An 18,565-nucleotide genomic window follows, 5' to 3' on the forward strand; every position below is an offset into this window, starting at 1 on the left:
TCCTTTTCCCCAAAGGCACATGTGGTTCTTTGTTGGGAACTTTATGGTGATTAAAATGACCTCTCAGTCCTGGTAAATTAAAACAAAGGCTGCAGCCAGCACAGGAAACAGCTGGGGAGAGGATGCTGGAAGGGATTTCCATAAAAGCCAATGATTCATGGAAATGTTCAGTGAGCAGGGTCAGCCTCAGGCTCCTGGGGAGCTTCTTCCCAATGAGATTCCCGAGCCAGCCCTGCCCCACCCGGCATTCCCGAATTCCCAGCCCCCAGCACCAGCCTGGAGAGGAGCAGAGGGAACTCCCAAAATCCAGCCTGGGGGATGCTACAGCCCCAGTTTCTGCTGCCAGTGAAATGCTGCTCAGCTGCCCTGGATGGGATGTCAGGAGAGGGCAATTCCTGTGTCACAGGGCACAGGGAATGGCTCCCAGTGCCAGAGGGCAGGGCTGGGTGGGATTCTGAGCAGGAATTGTTCCCTGGCAGGGTGGGCAGGGGCTGGCACAGGTGCCCAGAGCAGCTGGGGCTGTCCCTGGATCCCTGGCAGTGCCCAAGGCCAGGCTGGATGGGTTTGGAGCCCCTGGGACAGTGGGAGGTGTCCCTGCTGTGGATGGGGCAGCACTGGAGGGGATTTAATGTCCTTCCAGCTCAGCCCAGTCTGTGAGGATGGTGATGGTGATGGTGATGGTGATGGTGAAGGACATTTGGGCAGGACAGAGTGTGATCCTCCAGCAGGAAGAAGAACCTGCTGCATTCCATGGCTCTCCAGGATCCTTTCCTTGTGCTCACCAGGTTCCTTCCAGGACTCTTTCCCCGGAGCTCAAAGCAGGCACTGCTCCCTGGAGCCTGCCCAAACCAAGCCACTTCCCATGGCCCATAAATCAGGAGCTGGAAAATCCCCTTTGGGGCACTGGCTTCAGCCTCTCCTGCAGCGCAGGGCTGCTCCCGACGGGACATTTTCCATGGCTTTTCCCCACCCACTTTGAATGACTCAAGCACGGGGCTCTGCTGCTGCCCAGGGATCCTCCCTGGCTGCCCCTCCAGGGAAGGGCATTTTCCTCTCTCTCCCACCGAGACTTTCCCACGTCAGCCCTTCCCTCCCCTCTGCTTATTCCCCCTTTCCCTGTGCTCATTCTGTGCTCATTCACCAGTGCATGAATCCTGCTGATCTCTGTAGGGAACAGAAGGATCCCAGGGCCTGGGAAAGTGGGAAAGTGGCTTCAGAGACACCCTGGGCAAACCCCCTCAGTGGAAGGGTCTCCATCCCCCTGAGGGGGCACCTGGGCCCATCCCTGGGTTCCCTGGGAAGGAGCAGAGTCACAGCCTGGCACTGAGCCTGTCCCAGCTTGGGTGGGATCGCTGATCCAGAGCCAAGGAGAACAGTCCATGGGAGCTGCCATGACCTGGGAACAGCTCCCAGGGCAACTCCACATGCTCCACACAAAGTACATTTCTTTATATTAAAATTATAATTAATTATAACTAATTATTACTATCACTTATATTAAAATCCCCTCAAGATTAATCTCAGGCAGTGCCCTTTTTCTTCTCCCACCCGATGAGTTCTGTCCTGTGCTGTGAGGATGAAACCCCTGGATTAGTGTTTCACACCATCACAGCTGTTTGGGGTTTGTTCTTCCTTCAGCAGGACAACCTCAACCACCTGTAACCACCGAGGACAAAATCCAACAGGGAATTTTCATGCTGGAAATAAGGGCCTGTTTGAAATAACTAAAAATGCAGCTGTAGGGGGTTGTCTGAGAAAGGAAATTTCCCCAATTTCATTATCCTGCTCTTATTTTGGTATTGAAAATGCACAGTACAAAGAAAGACAGACAGGTTTTTATTCTGATTAATACATTTTAATGATCTGTGGCATCGGTTTCTATTTCCATGCACTTTTAACACTGCTTAGGAACTAAGATGCTTTTTCCTGCAGTCCAATTTCTTCTTTTGTAGAAAAACTCCATCTGCAAGGCACAGTCGGGATCCCAGATCCTACACACACCTCAGAGCAAGGTCTCGTGATGATCCCAGCTTTGGTTTGTGGTATCCCAGCGGGAATGAAGTGATATCCATGGCAAGCTGTGCATGGCCAGTGCTGATCCCATCTCCTGCTGAAGGAGCAGCAGGAGCAGAGGCTGAACATCACATTTTGGGCAACTTCAGGTGGGAAAAGGATGAGCCACACTGAGGCACAGGCTGAGATTCCATGGCCTCCTCTTGTCCCTGGTCACCTGGGAGCAGGGATGGATCTCCCAGCAAGGTGAGCAAGGAGGGGTTTGGCCGTGGGTCGTGTCTGGGGCTCACACAGGGCATCAGAACCATCCCAGCAGCCCCATTTCCCTGCCTGGCACAGGGATTGATCCCTCCTGGGAAGGCTCAGACCTGGAGGAGCTCACTCCAGAGCAGGCAGCACCCCCAGCCCTGCCAGGGGCAAACTGAAGCCTTTGCAGTGCCATGGGATGTTCTGTCCAAGGGAAGGGCTGGAATGCTGCCCACAGCAGGGCAGGATCCACAGGGACAGGCTTGTCTGGGCTGGAGCTTTGTTTGGCTTTGCCACGAGTCCTGGAGTGCAAGGTCCCTGACACCACTCCTGCAAGAACTTCCTGCAGGAAGTTGGATTTCCTAAAATTTCAGGGCTGCAATGAGGTGTCCATGTCCTCTGTGGCACTTTGTGCTGCTGCCTTTCATCCCACCATGGAAAACACTTGGGAAACTTTCCTTGACATGGTGAGGTTGGTTAAATTCTTTTCAAAGCCAGTAAAAAAGGGTCCCTGGCATTTCCATATTTTGTTTATTGCTTAGCAGCAGGAGCTCCGGGTTCTGGGAGGGAGGGGGAGAAGGGAAATATTTGTTCTGGACTTGGTTTGGATCCAGGACCTGGCCACTCCCTCATGCCAGAGCCATGATCCCATTCCTGCTCCTGTGATTTTACTGCTGCTCCTCCCTGGCCACGCTCCCCCTTTACTCCAGCTGCTGCTCCAGGACACAAACAGGGGGACAAGAGCCCAGGTTTGAAGTGATGGAATCGTGGAATCACAGACTGGTTTGGGTTGGAAGGGACCTCAAAGCTCATCCAGTTCCCTGTCCCAGGCTGCTCCAAGCCCCATCTGTCCTGATCCTGTGATTCTGGGCCATTATTCCCTGCCCAGAGCATTGGAATGGGATGAACTCTAAGGTCCCTTCCAACCCAAACCTTCTGGGATCCAGGGATTCTCTGATTTCAGTCCCACTCATTGAAGATGTGCTGCTCTTTGTGCTCCACTTGGAGAGACTCTTTTTACTTTTCTCACCTTGAAATTGCACCCGGCGTTTAATTACACCATGAATAAATTAATGGACAGATAAAAGTTATTGCATCAAAAATAAACAAAATTTTAACTGGATTTTAAATGGTAGGAACGGATGAGTCGGGCAGGTGTTCTTTGGAGGCCGGGATGGTTTTCCAGGCGGAGCTGTCAGAGCTGGCTCGGCCGGCGCCGCATCCCGGCGGGGACCCGGCTGCGGGGCTCGCTCAGCGGGGCCGCCCTTCCCTTGACGGGATCCAGGGATTCGTGCCGGAGGCTCCGGGCAGCCCTGGCCGTTCCCGAGGGTCCGGAGAGGCGGAGATCCCCGGCCGGGAGGGTCCCGCTGAGCCTCCGCAGCTCCAGCACCTGCTCCCGGGCCCGGCCCAGCGCCGCCGTCAGCTCGAAGCGCTCCTCGCACTCCCGGCGCACCGTGTCCTGCAGCAGGGAATTCTGCAAGAGAAACACCGGGAATGCTGCACCCACCACACCTGGACACCCCTGGGACACTGCTCCATCACCCCGGGACACCCCTGGGACACTGCTCCATCACCCCGGGACACCCCTGGGACACTGCTCCATCACCCCTGGACACTCCTGGGACACTGCTCCATCACCCCGGGACACCCCTGGGACACTGCTCCATCACCCCGGGACACCCCTGGGACACTGCTCCATCACCCCGGGACACCCCTGGGACACTGCTCCATCACCCCTGGACACTCCTGGACACTGCCCCTGCAGCAGGGAATTCTGCAAAGAGAGAAACACCGGGAATGCTGCACCCATCACCCCGGGACACCCCCGGGACAGGGACCGCCCCGCATTGTCCTCCTGTCCCCTCAGGAGCCGGTGGGAAATGCCAGGGAAGTGCTCAGGAGGAATTCCTGCTCCTGCCCGGCTGGGAGAGGTGGGAATGCTGCTCTTGGGAAGGAAAGGCAACGCTGGGCAGAGGTGCAGCGGCAGCCAGGGGGGTTCGTGCTGCTTTTCCCTGGAACCCTGTGCAGAGGGAGAGCACAGCCTGCATGGCTCATGGGAGCAGGTATGAACACCTGCAATTGTGGAATCCCTCATGGGAAGCCCATGGAGCCCTCTGGTCCCAGCACTGCCCCTCTATCCCACATCCCCGTCCTCGGGGATGGGCACACCCTCACTGGAATTCCACTCACACCTGTCCCAACCTTCCCAAGGAATAAATCAGTACCAACCCCGGCACTAAATCACTTGGAAGAGTTTTATTTTCCCTGTTGATTCTTTCTCCTGCCACTGGACATTCCAGCCTAATCTTATCTGCAGTCCCTGACTCCACATTTCCCATGGAGCAGCTCTCTCCTCCCTTCCCATTATATTCCAAGCATTCAGCAAATGTTTGTGGTCAGAATATCCATCAGTTGAACTTCTCTTTGCATTTAATTCATTTTTATGCATTCCTGAGTTAGGGAAGGTGGCTGCACTGGTGGGAGCTGGGACACCAGTTCAAGGAATGGGAAATATCCGTGTCTTCTACTCTAAAAACTGGGAATTCTTCATTGTTTACCCATGTTTGGGCAGTGGGATGTGAGGCTACAGACTAAGAAAGGCCCTGCAGGACCTGAAAAATAGATATATTCTCCTATAAAATGCTAATTTAAGATCAAGCATTTGCTGAATTAAAAATTCCCATATTTTGTGATCTAGCATGTTTAGGGAATGATGATGGATTTGTCTGAGAAATCTGCATTTCAAGGCATTTTCTGGTCTGAAACACAGACCTTTGGATGATTTTAGAAATCACATGTCTCCAAGTAAAAATAACCAGGCATTTCCTGGGACCTGTTCCTACCTCCTCTTGAACTTGGCTCAAACTGTGAATCAGCTGTGTCTTCTCCTGGGTTAATTTTTCCAGTTCATCTGACTTGTGCTTAATTTCTTTCCTCAGTTTATCCAGGAATGATTCACTGTTGCTCTTTTCCATGGTCAGCTGGAATTCGAGCTCACTGATGAGCCTTTTGAGGCTCTGGATTTCTTTTTCCTTGTCTCCATCCTTCTCTGCCAGCTTCATTTGGGCATCTTGGAGCTTCTTTTCCAGAATTTCCGTCTCCATCCTCAAGCTCTTGGTGGCACTGGATATTAAACCTGGGATCTGGGTGAGATCAGACAGGAATTAATCTCCACTCTAAATATGGAGAATTAATAGCAGACAAATGTTGGCTTGAAGAAAAAAAAACCAACAAATTTAAACTTGCAGGTCCTCAGAGAGAAAAAAAAAAGCTCTGAATTTACATAATTCCCTCAGAGGACACCAGAGAGCTGTAAATTAATCACCACTCACTGAGAACACAGAGATTAATTAGTATGTTCAAGATCAAACACAGACATTGAGGTAAAAAAGGGAAAATTTAACTTCAAGTTAAATTTACTGCAAGACAGGGTTTCCTCAGGGTTTAAAAATCATGGTTAAATATTTGCCAAGTGAACAGAGCCAGACTTATTTTCAGCTCTAAATCACAATGTCCCAGACTTTAAATAACAATAAAACCTCATCACATTCCTTTTTATTTTTCCAGATTTCTCCCATTTTCTCAGGAATTGGATCAAACCTTTTGAAAATTTAGGTTACAGGTATAATTTCTCAATTTTTGTATAAAATTTGAGGAGGATCTGGAGCTCCCAACCCCTGTGGCCAGCACCAGTCCAGCCCAGTAAGCCTTTACTGGCCACTCACCCTGGAGCTGCTGGGTTCCCTTGGGTGGGATTGTGGCACCTCATCACAGCCTGAAACAGTCCCAAGCTTTTAAAAAATGATGATGTCAGATTAAATGTAATTAACAACTCTGGGGACATAGATGGAGTTTTGGTGGTGAAAATATGAGATGAGAAAGAACTCCCACACCAGTTAACTTGACCTGGAATAGTCATTTTCAGCCTGATAATTAAAAAAACTAAATCTCCTAAGGCTGGGGAAAAGCACTGTGTTATCCAGAGAGAGGATGACACACAGGGAAGGTTTTATTCCTTCACATTCCCATTTTTTAGTTTTCTGTGATGTTCTGGCACAAGTTTCCTCTCGAGCATTGCACACCTTCTGCTGCAGCTCCTCGTGTTCTCTCTGGTATTTTGTGATCAGTTCCTGCTGTTTTTGTCTCTCCAGGTCCAGTTCCACTCTGGCCTCTTCCCTGGCTTTCAGAATTGCTTCTTTGTGCCGAGCCTCCCCTTTGGCCAGGTCCATTTCCAGCTGGGGGACAAGAGGGGGTCAGTGGGGATGGGATGGGAAATGGGATGGGAAATGGGATGGGATGGGATCCATGGGATGGGATGGGAGGGTTCTTAAATCCCACCCAGCCCCACCCCTGCCATGGCAGGGATACCTTCCCCTGTCCCAGGCTGCTCCAAGCCCATCCAGCCTGGCCCTGGGCACTGCCAGGGATCCAGGGGCAGCCCCAGCTGCTCTGGGAATTCCAGCCCAGCCAGCAATTCCCAATTCCCAAAGTCCCATCCAGCCCTGTCCTCTGGCACTGGGAGCCATTCCCTGGCTCCTGTCCCTCCATCCCTTGTCCCCAGACCCTCTCCAGCTCTCCTGGAGCCCCTTCAGGCCCTGCAAGGTCACAATAAGCTCATCCCAGACCCTTCTCCAGGCTGGAATATTGGGTGACATTTCCCAGTCCTTACAGCATCTCCAATAATTCACATTATCAATTCAAATCTCAAAATTCAGCCATAAATTCCCCAGCAGAAAACTCTGGATTCTGGAGGAAACCCTGAAGGCTGCAATACTTCTCCTCAGCCAGGGTTCCTCACCCTATTCCCTTTGTGCAGCTGATTCTGATGGATTTTATTGCAGCAGGCTGAAAGCACAACAGGCACATTAAATGCACAACACAAACCTCATTACTTCAAATGATTAAAAGCACAAAAGCCCACAATGAGCTTAATTACAATTATCTAATTCCTCACTTTATTATGAGCAGAAGGATAATAAATCTCCCTGATGTCTTTAGGAGGAAAAGAGAAACTGGAAATATTTTCATTATTTTTTAAACCAAAATATACCAAATTCTGGGTGTGGAATAGGTGCAAATCCCCCACTAAATTATAGCTTAAAAATTGCTGTATTGGTAAGATGCTCAAATTAGACTCTTATTATTTATTTTTTATAATTATTTTTATATTCTATCTACATAATATTCTATCTATATAATATATTTCTATATTCTATCTATATTCTTAGATGGGAGTTGGGATTCTGAACATAAATCCCCAAATTTATTCCATTCCCAAATTAACTCTACCTATTATTATAGATCCTGATCACTTGTTGGAGCCTCCTTGACTCCAAAGACTTAAACAAATAAAGGCAACACAAAAACCTGAGCTCATTCAAAACATTTCACATTTAATATCTGAAATTAATAAAGCTGAGAACCAGAAAAGGAAATAAAGTCCAGGTTGATGTTCCCAGAGAGCAGAATGGCCACTAACTGATTTAAAGCCACTTACACACCCCTCATTAATTAATATTTTAAAGATCCAGAAGATAAATGTGTGGATCCATCTTTTCAGGAGGAATTTCTCCATGGACAGGGTGGTTCAGGGAAGGACTGGGTCACTCCTGGAGGTGTCCAAGGAAGGACTGGATGTGGCACTCGGGGGTTTGGTTGGACTCCATGATCTTGGGGGAACTTTTCCAACCTAAATAATCCTGGGATCCCATAAATATGGTGTGTTCCAATGGAGTAATTTCTTGAATTAGTCCCTAAAAGTGATTTTTTTTTGTTGTTGTTCCACTAGAACAATTTCAGGTTTATATGGATTTTAAACAGAAAAAGCACCAGAGACCCTCTGGTGCTCTGCAGTGGCCCAAAGCAAAGGCAACGTTGTCACTTTGTTGATTTTTTTGGCTACTGAGCACAATTTTGGGGCCTTGCTGTGGCTGCATTCTAATGGCTCTGACACCAAAGCTGAAATTTCTCCCTCTCCCTCCCACCAATCTTTATCTTCTCATGCCAGGTTGGAAACACTCTGTGATTATGGAGCCAGCATGATTCTTCCCCCCTCCCAAATTATATCCTGTGACAGGGAAGGGAAGGGGTTCCCAAAGAAATGTAACTGATCCTAATTGCTACCAGTGCCCAAGTTTTCCTAGCACTAAATAAAGCTTTTAGACACTGAAACTAAAAATACAGTCATTTCAGTCACCAATTATGTGAGGCTTAAATCAGACAAGTCAGAGTTATTGTTCAACTCTATTAATTTTTTAATACATAAATATATTTTTATTTCTTATTCTTCTTAATATATGAATGTATTTTTATTTCTTACTCAGTTCAGGGTTTTTTGGCGCTCATGGGAGAAAGCTCCAGATGAAAACACAGTTGACATGATGACATTTATGGGAAGCAGCTTCCCAGATGCCACTGGGAGAGGCTGGCAGGAGAACTCCTGGGACAAAGGATATTATGGACAAGCTGTGGCTGTCCCTGGACCCCTGGCAGTGTCCCAGGCCAGGCTGGGCAGGGCTTGCAGCAGCCTGGGACAGGGGAAGGTCCCTGCCCACGGCAGGGGGGGCACTGGGTGGGCTTTGGGGCTCCTTCCAGCCCAAACCAGTCTGGGATCCTGTGATTCCATGAACTTCAGCAAACATTAAATGTCGTTTGGAAACAGGAGGCTCCCCAAAACACACTTTTCCCTGTGAATTTGGGGGTTTGAGGCTCCAGCAGACCCAGGGGTCAAAGGCAGCAAGATTTGTGTGTTCCTGATGGAATTTTTGGCTGAGCTGCTTCCACAGCAGTCTGTGTATGATTCCATGACTGCACCACATGTGGCACTGGAGGAGATCATTCCCTGCTTCCCTGTGCCCTTTGTGAAGCTGAAACCTCCCAAAGCAGAGCCCCCAGAGTCACCTTGTCCCTCCAGGAGTCCTCGCTCCTCACCTTCTGCCTCAGCGCCTCCTGCAGCTGCTCCGTCCTGCTCTGCTGGGACACCAGCAGCAGCTCCCTAAAAACACAAAAATTCCATGTAAATCTGGGCTCTGCCCACACTGCTGGAATTCCCTTTCCTTGCAATGAAGTCCTGCTGGTCCTTGCCCATGTGGAATCTCCACTACACCCTCAGCTGCCTCCTGAATTTTAAAGAAAATACCATACTTGATCTTCCACTTCAAATGGTGCTTTAATACTTCTTTGATATTTCTCAAGACAAATTTCAAAGAACACAGAGAAACTTAAAATATTCCAACCAGAACTTGTATTTCATGAACTTGGAATATTAAGATCATTAATTTAAAAATTGGAATGGGTTTGGAATGAAAACCCCTGAGTGTTTTCTGTCATTCAAGGTACTGTTTGTGATGTGGGGTTTGTAGGGCAAGACTCCTGGAGAGGTTAAATTCCTGTCACTGATGTTCTTAACAACTTGTCCACCTCAAAAATGCCTCAGTATTCCCTCAGCCAGGGTCTTGGACAGGATCTGGTATTTGGGGAGGTGTGAGAGCTGCTTCCCAGCAGTTCAGGCTGGCTCTGAAGGGTCTCAGCTGTGAACAAAGCTGCCCTTGTCCCTGGGATTGCTTTTGAGATGTGGAAAATAAAGCACTGCGCTTCTGAGGGCTGTTTTCCCTGGAATGGGATCGAGCTTCAGTGCCTTTGCTTTGGACTCACCAACCTGAATCCATCTTTTTTTAATTCCCTGCAGGAGAATCTCCATCTCCAGTTTTATTCCTGACAGCCACAGGCTTGTTTTCAGCACTTAAAAAGTGCCAGGAGGCACCAATTGTTCTGCATTTCAAGGGTTTGAATATTCCCTGCACCTTTAGCACAAAGAGCAGCTGAACAGCTGCAGAAATGGGGCTTTGGGGATCAGATTAAACTCAAGATGAAGCCCTGCAGTCCAAGCAAAACTTCTCCTATTTTTTAAAACTACTTTTTCTTTTTCCTCTTCCATCCAAGTTTTGCCTGTCCTGTAAGACTTTAAAAACCAATCCAATGACCTCCAAAATCTCCAGGATTTTCAGGAGCACCTGAGTCCAGCTCAGCTCCCTTTACCTTTCCTGTTTCAGCATCAGCACCTCCTGCTCTGTTTGGCTCAGGAGAGCTTTAAGGGCTTCCAGCTCACTCTCTGATCTCCCAGTTCTTCTTTTCAGATCTTCTTCTTTCCTTTCTTTCTCAGCCACTTCCTCCTGTAAATGTTTGCAGACTTGTTGGCAAATGAGAAGGGATTCCTCCTTTTCCTTCAGTTCTTTCATAAGTCTACAGACGAAACAAAGGAGTGGCAGCATTGTAGTTACTATATTCTTATTTATAGACAAAAATTATAATGCCTGGGAAATAAAATACTGGCCAAAACTCCATGTGATCTTTATGAAGTAAAATTTACTGACTTGACAGAAAAAAATGTAACATGTATTCCATAAAAATGGCATTAAGCTAATAAAAACTTTGCTGTCATTGCTCAAAAACATGAAATATCATTTCAGCATTTACCTGGACTCAACAATTCCATTTTCATATTTGATCTTTTTCAGTTCATTTTGACAGACATCAAGTTCTGCTGACTTCACCCTAAAAACATTGGGGGAAAAAAGGGTATTATCCAAAGAAATGAGCCTTTACTCCTGCAGCAGCCTGGATTTCACTTCTGGGTGTTTTTCCTCCTTGCATTTTCCATTTCAAGTAAAAGGCCACGAACAGAAAGTTCTGTCAGCTCCAGCAAAGGTTGTTAATAATTGCAAATTACACTTGCAGTGCCATCTCAGCCTGAGCTGGATCACAAATGTTGCAAACAAGAAGTGAGATCTTGCAACACTGATGACAGTTTTGAGAAATAAATTAATAAAATGGAACAAATCCCAATTTTGTAGGTAAAAGGGCTGGAAACTTTCCAGGTTTCACGTCATTATGTCACCATTGCACCAATTAATAACCATGGTTAAGGTTCATATTTACATTTAAACAGATATAGAATATGTTGTTTTATTAAATTGTGCCCATATTACACTGAAATGTTAATTTACACTTGGAAAGCCCTCAGTGTTTATTTAACTGTGTTCATGACATCTTTGTTTCCCACTCAATCCTTACATTATCACTGAAGTACTTTGTTGCTAAGCATCCCAAATATTTGCAACTCGGTTATGGCCAGACCCCCTGAACAGAGGAACTGAAAGCAGAAAGTGCAGAGCAGAACAGCACAAATCCTTGCTCAAATTCCAGGGAAACATGGGGAAAGAGTGATGATGGATGGTCATCAGCCTGGCAGCGCCAGTTCCTGGCTCCTGAGCTCCACAAACACAGTTTGTGCCTTTTCAGCATCCTGCTGGCACCTCCCTCTGAATTCTCCTGGAGATGGTGTCCCCGAGCTGCTGCAGTGCCCGCTGGGGTTTTCAGCACTCAGTTGTAGAATTTGTGATGTTTGGGTGGTGTTGGGGTGTCAGGCTCCTGCTGTGGGAGTGTTCTGAGTGGCTGGGGAGTGCTCTGGAAATGGGAGAAAATCCTGGAATGGTTTGGGTGGGAAGAGACTCTAAAGCCCACCTTGTTCCACGCACACTTTCCATAGACAAGGTGGCTCCAAGCCCCATCCAACCTGGCCTTGGACACTGCCAGGGATCCAAGGGCAGCCACAAATTCCCTGAAAAACCTGTTCCAGGCCTCCCCACCCTCCCAGGGAACAATTCCTTCCCAATATCCCACCTAAGCCTGCCCTCTGGCAGTGGGAAGCCATTCCCCCTTGCTCTATCACTACATATTCCTTCCCATAAACATTTCTAGTCTTGAAGTTCCATGGATTTCCCAAAATGCATCCTACACCTGTGTGTAAGTTGAGGCACTGGATCAGGCTCATTATCCCTCCTCTGCAGTTCCAGGAATCCCTGCTGGAAGAAGGAAGCCCTACTCCCAAAGCCAGGAGCTTAGAAATAATCATATGAAGATAAAATAGTTCCTCTGTAGGTCAAAATCTTCTCAGATCACTGTGGTAAGCAGGACTTGCTGGGGGAAAAAAAAATGTTTATGTTCTTTATGGGCAGTGGGAATCAATCAAGGAATGGGAATCTTACAGTAACAGCTTCTTGTAGTGGTCCATCTCTGCTGTCACCTTCTGCAGCTGCAGGCCAGCTGTCTCCACCTGATTTGTTAAATCTGAAAGCAAAAACACGAGGTTGTGTCCCTGTTAATGTGAAATTAACCCACTTTAGTGTTTGTTTCCAGGTCAGACCTGCAGCTCCTTGCTCCCACCTCAGGCAGAGCAGTGCACACGAGCAGTGTTTGTACACAAAAATTGGGGTTTGTTTGTGAGTCTGGGGTTCTTTATCCCACCAGAAAACACCAAATTCGTGAAATGCTTTAAATCAGATTGTTTGTACATAAAGCTGAGAGCAAACACATGCAAGAAGGTGGCCCCACACTCACCTGGAATTTACTTCACTGAAACCCAGGCAGTAATTTCATGGTGTTGTGTAAATGTCTTACCCTCTAAATGGTATCTTTCAGAACACATCACCTCAGCTCCAATCAGCCACTGCCTTTTTCCCAGTACAATCCCTGGGTTTTTTTAGTTAAATTATCTCATCTGGTTTTGTGTGCCTTAATTCCATCCTCTTCTATGCTTTTAAATCCTAAGAACAGCCATGACTTGCAGATGTGAAGCATCAGCACGTGGTTAATCTGATTTTCATCTCCATGAGCATAACACAGAACCATGGAACGGCTTGGGTTGGGAGGGACCTTAAACTCATCCAGCCCCAACTCTCCTCCACTGTCCCAGGTTGTCCAAGCTCCATCCAGCCTGGCCTGGAACACTTCAGGGATGGGGCAGCCACAGCAATTCAGGCATCTCTAAATATGCTCATGAACAAGAGCTGCCTTTCCAGAAAGCCTAAGAATGATTTAAAATCAAAGTTTTTACCAAAAGGACAGCACGACAAACTACATGGACAAAAAATCCAATGAGAAATCATTGCAACAAATCTGGAAGTGGAAAAAAAAAAACCCCAAGATTATTCCTCAAAAAGCAACAGCAAAGTGAGGTGACCTTGTCTCTGAAGGGAACAGCTCCCAAGAAAGTCCTTTAGAGTTCCCTAATGTATCTTTCCAGAAGCCAAATCTGTCATTCCTGTTCTTAAGTTTATCATTTCACCCCAATTCTCTGAATTTCTGTAATTTTTCCCACATGTCTCTTTCAGTCATTGCCAGCAATGATGACGATGCCAGCATGGGATTTCCTGCCAGCCCCCCCTGATCTTGGTAAATCCTACAACTGGAAGAGTCCCCTCTTTTCAGTAAAGGGAAAAGGAAAGCTGTTCATTAAATTACAACCAATAAAATCAGGGAGAGAATTATATAGGGTAAAACACACAGGACCTGTCAGATCCAGTCCCAAACTATCAGCATTTATAAAGAGCTTTCTGAAGAGAAAAGTAAAATTTCTTGGACTTGACTAAACCCTTGGAAAAATCACAGAAGTTCATTGTAGAAACACCTTCACCACCTGCAGCGGGTGCCAAAACCAATCAAACCCTTTTTTGTGTAATTCACCACCAACCCTCAGGTGCTGTGGTGTCTCTGAGGTGGATTCAGGTGAGCTGTGACAATTGGTGGCCCCTTGCCTTGTCTCTGAGCCAGCAGTGGTGGCCAAGCACCCTCTGGCCACATCAGGCCACCTGCAATCCCTGCTGGTCCCTTCATCATCCTGAGCTTCCCAAAGCTAAAGAATCCAACTCTCATTTCCTGGCAGTGCCTGTCAGAATTCCTACAGCAAAGGGAGAAGCTTTGGCTTCAGCTGCCAAGCAGATGTGAGGCACAACACTGGGAACAGGCCGACCGTGGCAGCAGGAACGTGACTCTGTGAAAACAGATCAAACCCAGATTAGTGTGGATGGACACCAGAGAGAGCAGAACCTCTGCCCATCCTCACAGGCTGCCCAAACAGCTCTTTCTGACCTTTTTTAATTGTTATTTTAAACTATCTCTGCCAATAATTAATAACTCTGGTGGCTTTCTCTTCTCCCTCAGTGTGGGAGTATGGATACAAGTTCTGGAATAAAGGAAAAGGAGAGGGATGATGCTTGGTTTGGTTCTGTACTTTGGGTGGTCTCTTTCAACGCTGTTTCCTCTTTCACTCCATTTGTTTTCAGAAGTTTTCATGCTCACTGAGCGTGGACAGGAGTTTTTCATGAGGGAATAGATGGATTTAATTATACAAATGGTTTCTGCAAGTCTTTTCTAGAGAGAATTCCCACCAAAGTCAATGGGAGCCGGTGAGCAGAAAGTCCCACACCCATGGAGGCAGGTTTCAATGAAAACCATGGTAAAAATGAGGCAGCTAATAAGGAGAATGGAAATACAAATGGAAACTCGTGCTGAGAACTTGCTGAATAGAGGAAAATGTATTCAAACACTTATGTAAAAATGTTCTCTGGTAATGAAGATAAAGCCCATTGCAAAACATGCAAAGCCAACAGAAAGAACTCGCACTGTGATACTGATACTGGGCTCAGTGCTGCAAGAACCACATGTCAAAGACTCAGCAGGCCAAATTCATCTCAGTTTCATTCATCTTTAATTTTACTTATTTCTGTGACTCAGAATGGCTCTCACCACACTCATAAACCTTCCAGTAACCCTCCAGTGGGCCCGTGCTGTGACAAGGACAGAGACTGAGGGGCACAGGAGCTGATGAAGCACAAAAACAGAACAAAGCTGGGGACTGTTTCCTCTTCCCTGGGTGAATTGCATCACTGCAGCCCCTGGTATGTGCAAAACACCCAGCAGAGTCTGCCCAGAGCTGGCTTTCAGGAATTTAACCACCCAGTTTGCATCCAAGGGCACCCTGCCCCAGCTCCTGCCTGGAAACAGCAACAACTGGTAAAGTTTTCAGTGAAAAATAAAAATAAGCAGCACATTGGGTAAGCAGCCACTCTGGAAGCCATCAACTCCACAGCTAATTCCTAACAGATTCCCAGTGAGGCTGGATCAGAGGCACACGTGGTAGAGCTGTGTCATTTTCTGCTTTTCCTGCAAAACCTACAAAAAACAACCCAATGCAGTTTCCGATAATTTGGGGGTAATCTAAATAAAAGCTCAGTCTTTCATACATGTGCACAAAAAAAGATTATTTCCCCTGTAGTTAAGACTTTATGGGGAGGTTCATAAGCACAGCTCAAACAGAATCCCAGGATGGTTTGGGTTGGGAGGGACCTCAAAGCCCACCCTGCCATGGCAGGGACAGCTCCCACTGTCCCAGGAGCTCCCAGCCCCAGTGTCCAGCCTGGCCTTGGGCACTGCCAGGGATCCAGGGACAGCCCCAGCTTGAGGCTCAAACCCATCTGCCATGGTCCAGGAGGGTTTGGATCCTCCACCTTCCTCTCCCCTCCAGCCCTTTGGGTCCTCTCTCAGCCATCAGGGACCAGGCTGGAACACGCTGGCAGCTCAGAGCTGGAAGATGGTCAAGGAATTGGAATAGAGAGCACAGAGATCCCTGGCCAAGGCAGACTGGAACCCAGCCCCTCTTGCTGGATTTCCCTTGTATTCTGGGAAATAGGAGCTTGTAGCAATTATTTAAAACTTACTTAATAACTACCCCTTGTATGGGCCCTGAATTTGGCCAATGAGCTGTGTCAAAGGGGGAAAAAATCTTTCATTTTTCTCAGAACACTAATTCCAGGCAAATTCAGATGTACACTTAACACAGATAGTTTCCAGTACGTTTCTTTAAAGAGTATAGCAGACAAACTCTGAGAAATATGAAATACATCCACGAAAAATTACTGTGTCAGAGCAGGAGAACATTGCTTCATCAAGTGTTTGTAAGAAGACCAAAGAAGTGAAGCAACACCCCAAGTCCCTGCACAGAACAGAACTATTTGTATTTATAATAGTTCATGTACTGTATTCTCTAAGATAATTTTTTTTTTGTCTACACAAGAAAGTCCTTCTTTTAATTTGTGACTCACAAAAGTCTGGAAGGAGCCCAGGGATGGACTCCAGATTTAGATCCTTTCTGGAGACCTCACCAGTGCCATCAGGAAGTGTCCAAATCACTCAAAGCTGCCAGGAACAGGGAGGATGTGCCAGGAGAGGAGTGGCTGGGGCTTATCTCACCCAGCATATGTTGCTGACCACTGCCAGGCTGGGCTTTCTGGCCCTCTGCTTCATTCTTTCACCTTCACACAGAAAACCAGCAGAGAAAAAGCAGGAAAAAGGACTAAATTCTAAATAGTTTTGAGTGGCACAAATCAAGGGCAGCCTCGGTTCCCTCAACAGGATAAACCAACAACTGCAACCATGTAAACAAGACAATCTCCAAGACCTAAAAAAATCCTTAAATAGGGGAAAAATGTTATTTTGGCAAAGCCTGCTCCCCTCCCACTCCCCCAGTGACACGTTACAAGCACGCCTGCACTCAGAAGGATTGGATTTGCTCATCCATGGCCAGAGTTCACACTCCAGCATCAAAGGGGATGAATTTTCTGCCTGTATTCCTGGCTGTTTGAAGCCAAGCTAATTGGAATATGTCAAAAGTCCTACAGACCTGCTTCTCCTCCACATTAAAATTGGTTTGAAATACTGTCCTTACTTATTGGCTGGGAAACTGAACAGGAGGAAAAAAAAAAAAAATGGAGATTCTGACCTTAATTTTCCTTGGGGATAATTTTTTGCCCACAGTGTTTAGGCCAAGCAGACAAAACAAAATACAGTAAAGACACATCCTTTAATACAGAATTATGGTTTGGGTTGGAAGGGACATTAAATCCCACCCAGTGTCCCCCTGCCATGGCAGGGACACCTCCCACTGTCCCAGGCTGCTCCAAACCCCAACATCCAGCCTGGCCTTGGGCACTGCCAGGGATCCAGGGGCAGCCCCAGCTGCTCTGGGCACCTGTGCCAGGCACTGCCCACCCTGCCAGGAACAATTCCTGCCCAAAATCCCATCCAGCCCTGCCCTCTGGCACTGGGAGCCATTCCCTGGCTCCTGTCCCTCCATCCCCTGTCCCCAGTCCCTCTCCAGCTCTCCTGGAGCCCCTTTAGGCCCTGGAAGGCTCTGAGCTCTCCCTGGAGCTTCTCCTCTCCCAGCCTGGCTCCACAGGAGAACCTGGATTCCTGCTTTTCCTCAAGAAGCAAAGTGTGGTCCTTCTCTCAGTCACACTCTGCAGCAGCCTGATCCCAACCCCTCGTGGCAGGGAACTGGGATTGGTTTCCATCTATTCCTGGGTCTCCTTTTGCACTCAGGCTGCTGAAAAGCTCTAATGAGCCTCATCACCCTCTGCTCCAACAGCAGCCCCACATTCCCCAGCTCTCACCCTCCCAAGCCTTCCCACCACAGCTGGAATCCATAAAAAAATACATTTCAACAGCACTTGTAGCATGAATAGGGGCTGTTTGAACTGCAGCCTACCTAAAAGTGCAGGAAACTATTCCCCCTTTGCATTTCAAAGCTCTTCAAAGTGGTCTTTCAAATGCTATTAAAGTCACTTCAGGAGATGAAAACACCTCCCTTCCAAGAGGAGGGTTAAATATTCCCCTCTCCCTTCCAAGAGGAGGGCTAACATTCCCCTTTCCTTTCCATGAGGAGGGCTGACATTCCCCTTTCCTTTCCATGAGGAGGGCTAACATTCCCCTCTCCTTTCCATGAGGAGGGCTAACATTCCCCTTTCCTTTCCATGAGGAGGGCTAACATTCCCCTTTCCTTTCCATGAGGAGGGCTAACATTCCCCTTTCCTTTCCATGAGGAGGGCTAACATTCCCCTTTCCTTTCCATGAGGAGGGCTAACATTCCCCTCCCCAGCTCCTCCAGCTGCCTGCAGTTTTCCATCATCTCTCATCAGCCTCATCATAGCAGCAGACCACCAAGTTTGTATTTGGAGCTGAAGTAGCCTATGGAGCAGGAGCAGCAAAAGACCGAAAATTTGGATTTTGGGAGCATCACCAGCAATTTCAACCCATCCAGAGCAAGGCCAGAGCTGTCATGAGCTAAAGAAAAACCACAAGGACTTTGGGGAAGAAAAATTATTCTTTACCTGTGATGAAGTAAATTACTTAGGTGGTAATAAAATGAAAGCAGAAATCTTTTAGGAGCCTGTGCTACTGCAGTGCTGCTGCTCCCAGCACTAAGAACAGACACATTATCACCATTACTGATTTTTGATTTGGGGGCTCTGACTGACTAGACAATTAGCAGCCCTTCCCCTGTGCTGAGCATTTGGCAAGATCTGTCACCTCCCTCCAGCTGGGTGATGCTCCATGAGGCTGAAAAGTGGCTTGAACCCAGCAACCCAACTGATCCCACAAATCCCCTACAAAGGGAATCTTCAGAAAGTCA

At 47.4% G+C, this 18,565-nt stretch overlaps 1 protein-coding gene across 2 annotated transcripts in view; it reads right to left on the bottom strand.

Moving 5' to 3' along the window:
* Nucleotides 1-1,924: 1,924 nt before the first annotated feature.
* Nucleotides 1,925-18,565, bottom strand: part of LEKR1 (leucine, glutamate and lysine rich 1) — a 34,246-nt gene continuing 17,605 nt past the window's right edge. The window contains exons 6-12 of one of the 2 annotated variants that reach the window (XM_088060809.1): nucleotides 12,306-12,387; nucleotides 10,735-10,812; nucleotides 10,297-10,500; nucleotides 9,190-9,253; nucleotides 6,342-6,494; nucleotides 5,103-5,402; nucleotides 1,925-3,733 (exon numbers count right to left, since the gene is read on the bottom strand). In XM_088060809.1, coding sequence (XP_087916935.1) covers nucleotides 3,455-3,733; nucleotides 5,103-5,402; nucleotides 6,342-6,494; nucleotides 9,190-9,253; nucleotides 10,297-10,500; nucleotides 10,735-10,812; nucleotides 12,306-12,387 — 1,160 coding nt within the window. In that variant the 3' untranslated portion in view covers nucleotides 1,925-3,454. Of the gene's footprint in view, nucleotides 3,734-5,102; nucleotides 5,403-6,341; nucleotides 6,495-9,159; nucleotides 9,254-10,296; nucleotides 10,501-10,734; nucleotides 10,813-12,305; nucleotides 12,388-18,565 lie in introns of both variants that reach the window. The other variant, XM_014254273.2, reaches the window with a different exon arrangement.

The sequence above is a fragment of the Pseudopodoces humilis genome, chromosome 11, assembly GCF_049639895.1.
Source record: "Pseudopodoces humilis isolate 2021_Gansu_Grassland_sample_001 chromosome 11, ASM4963989v1, whole genome shotgun sequence".
Classification (NCBI taxonomy): Eukaryota; Metazoa; Chordata; class Aves; order Passeriformes; family Paridae; genus Pseudopodoces; species Pseudopodoces humilis.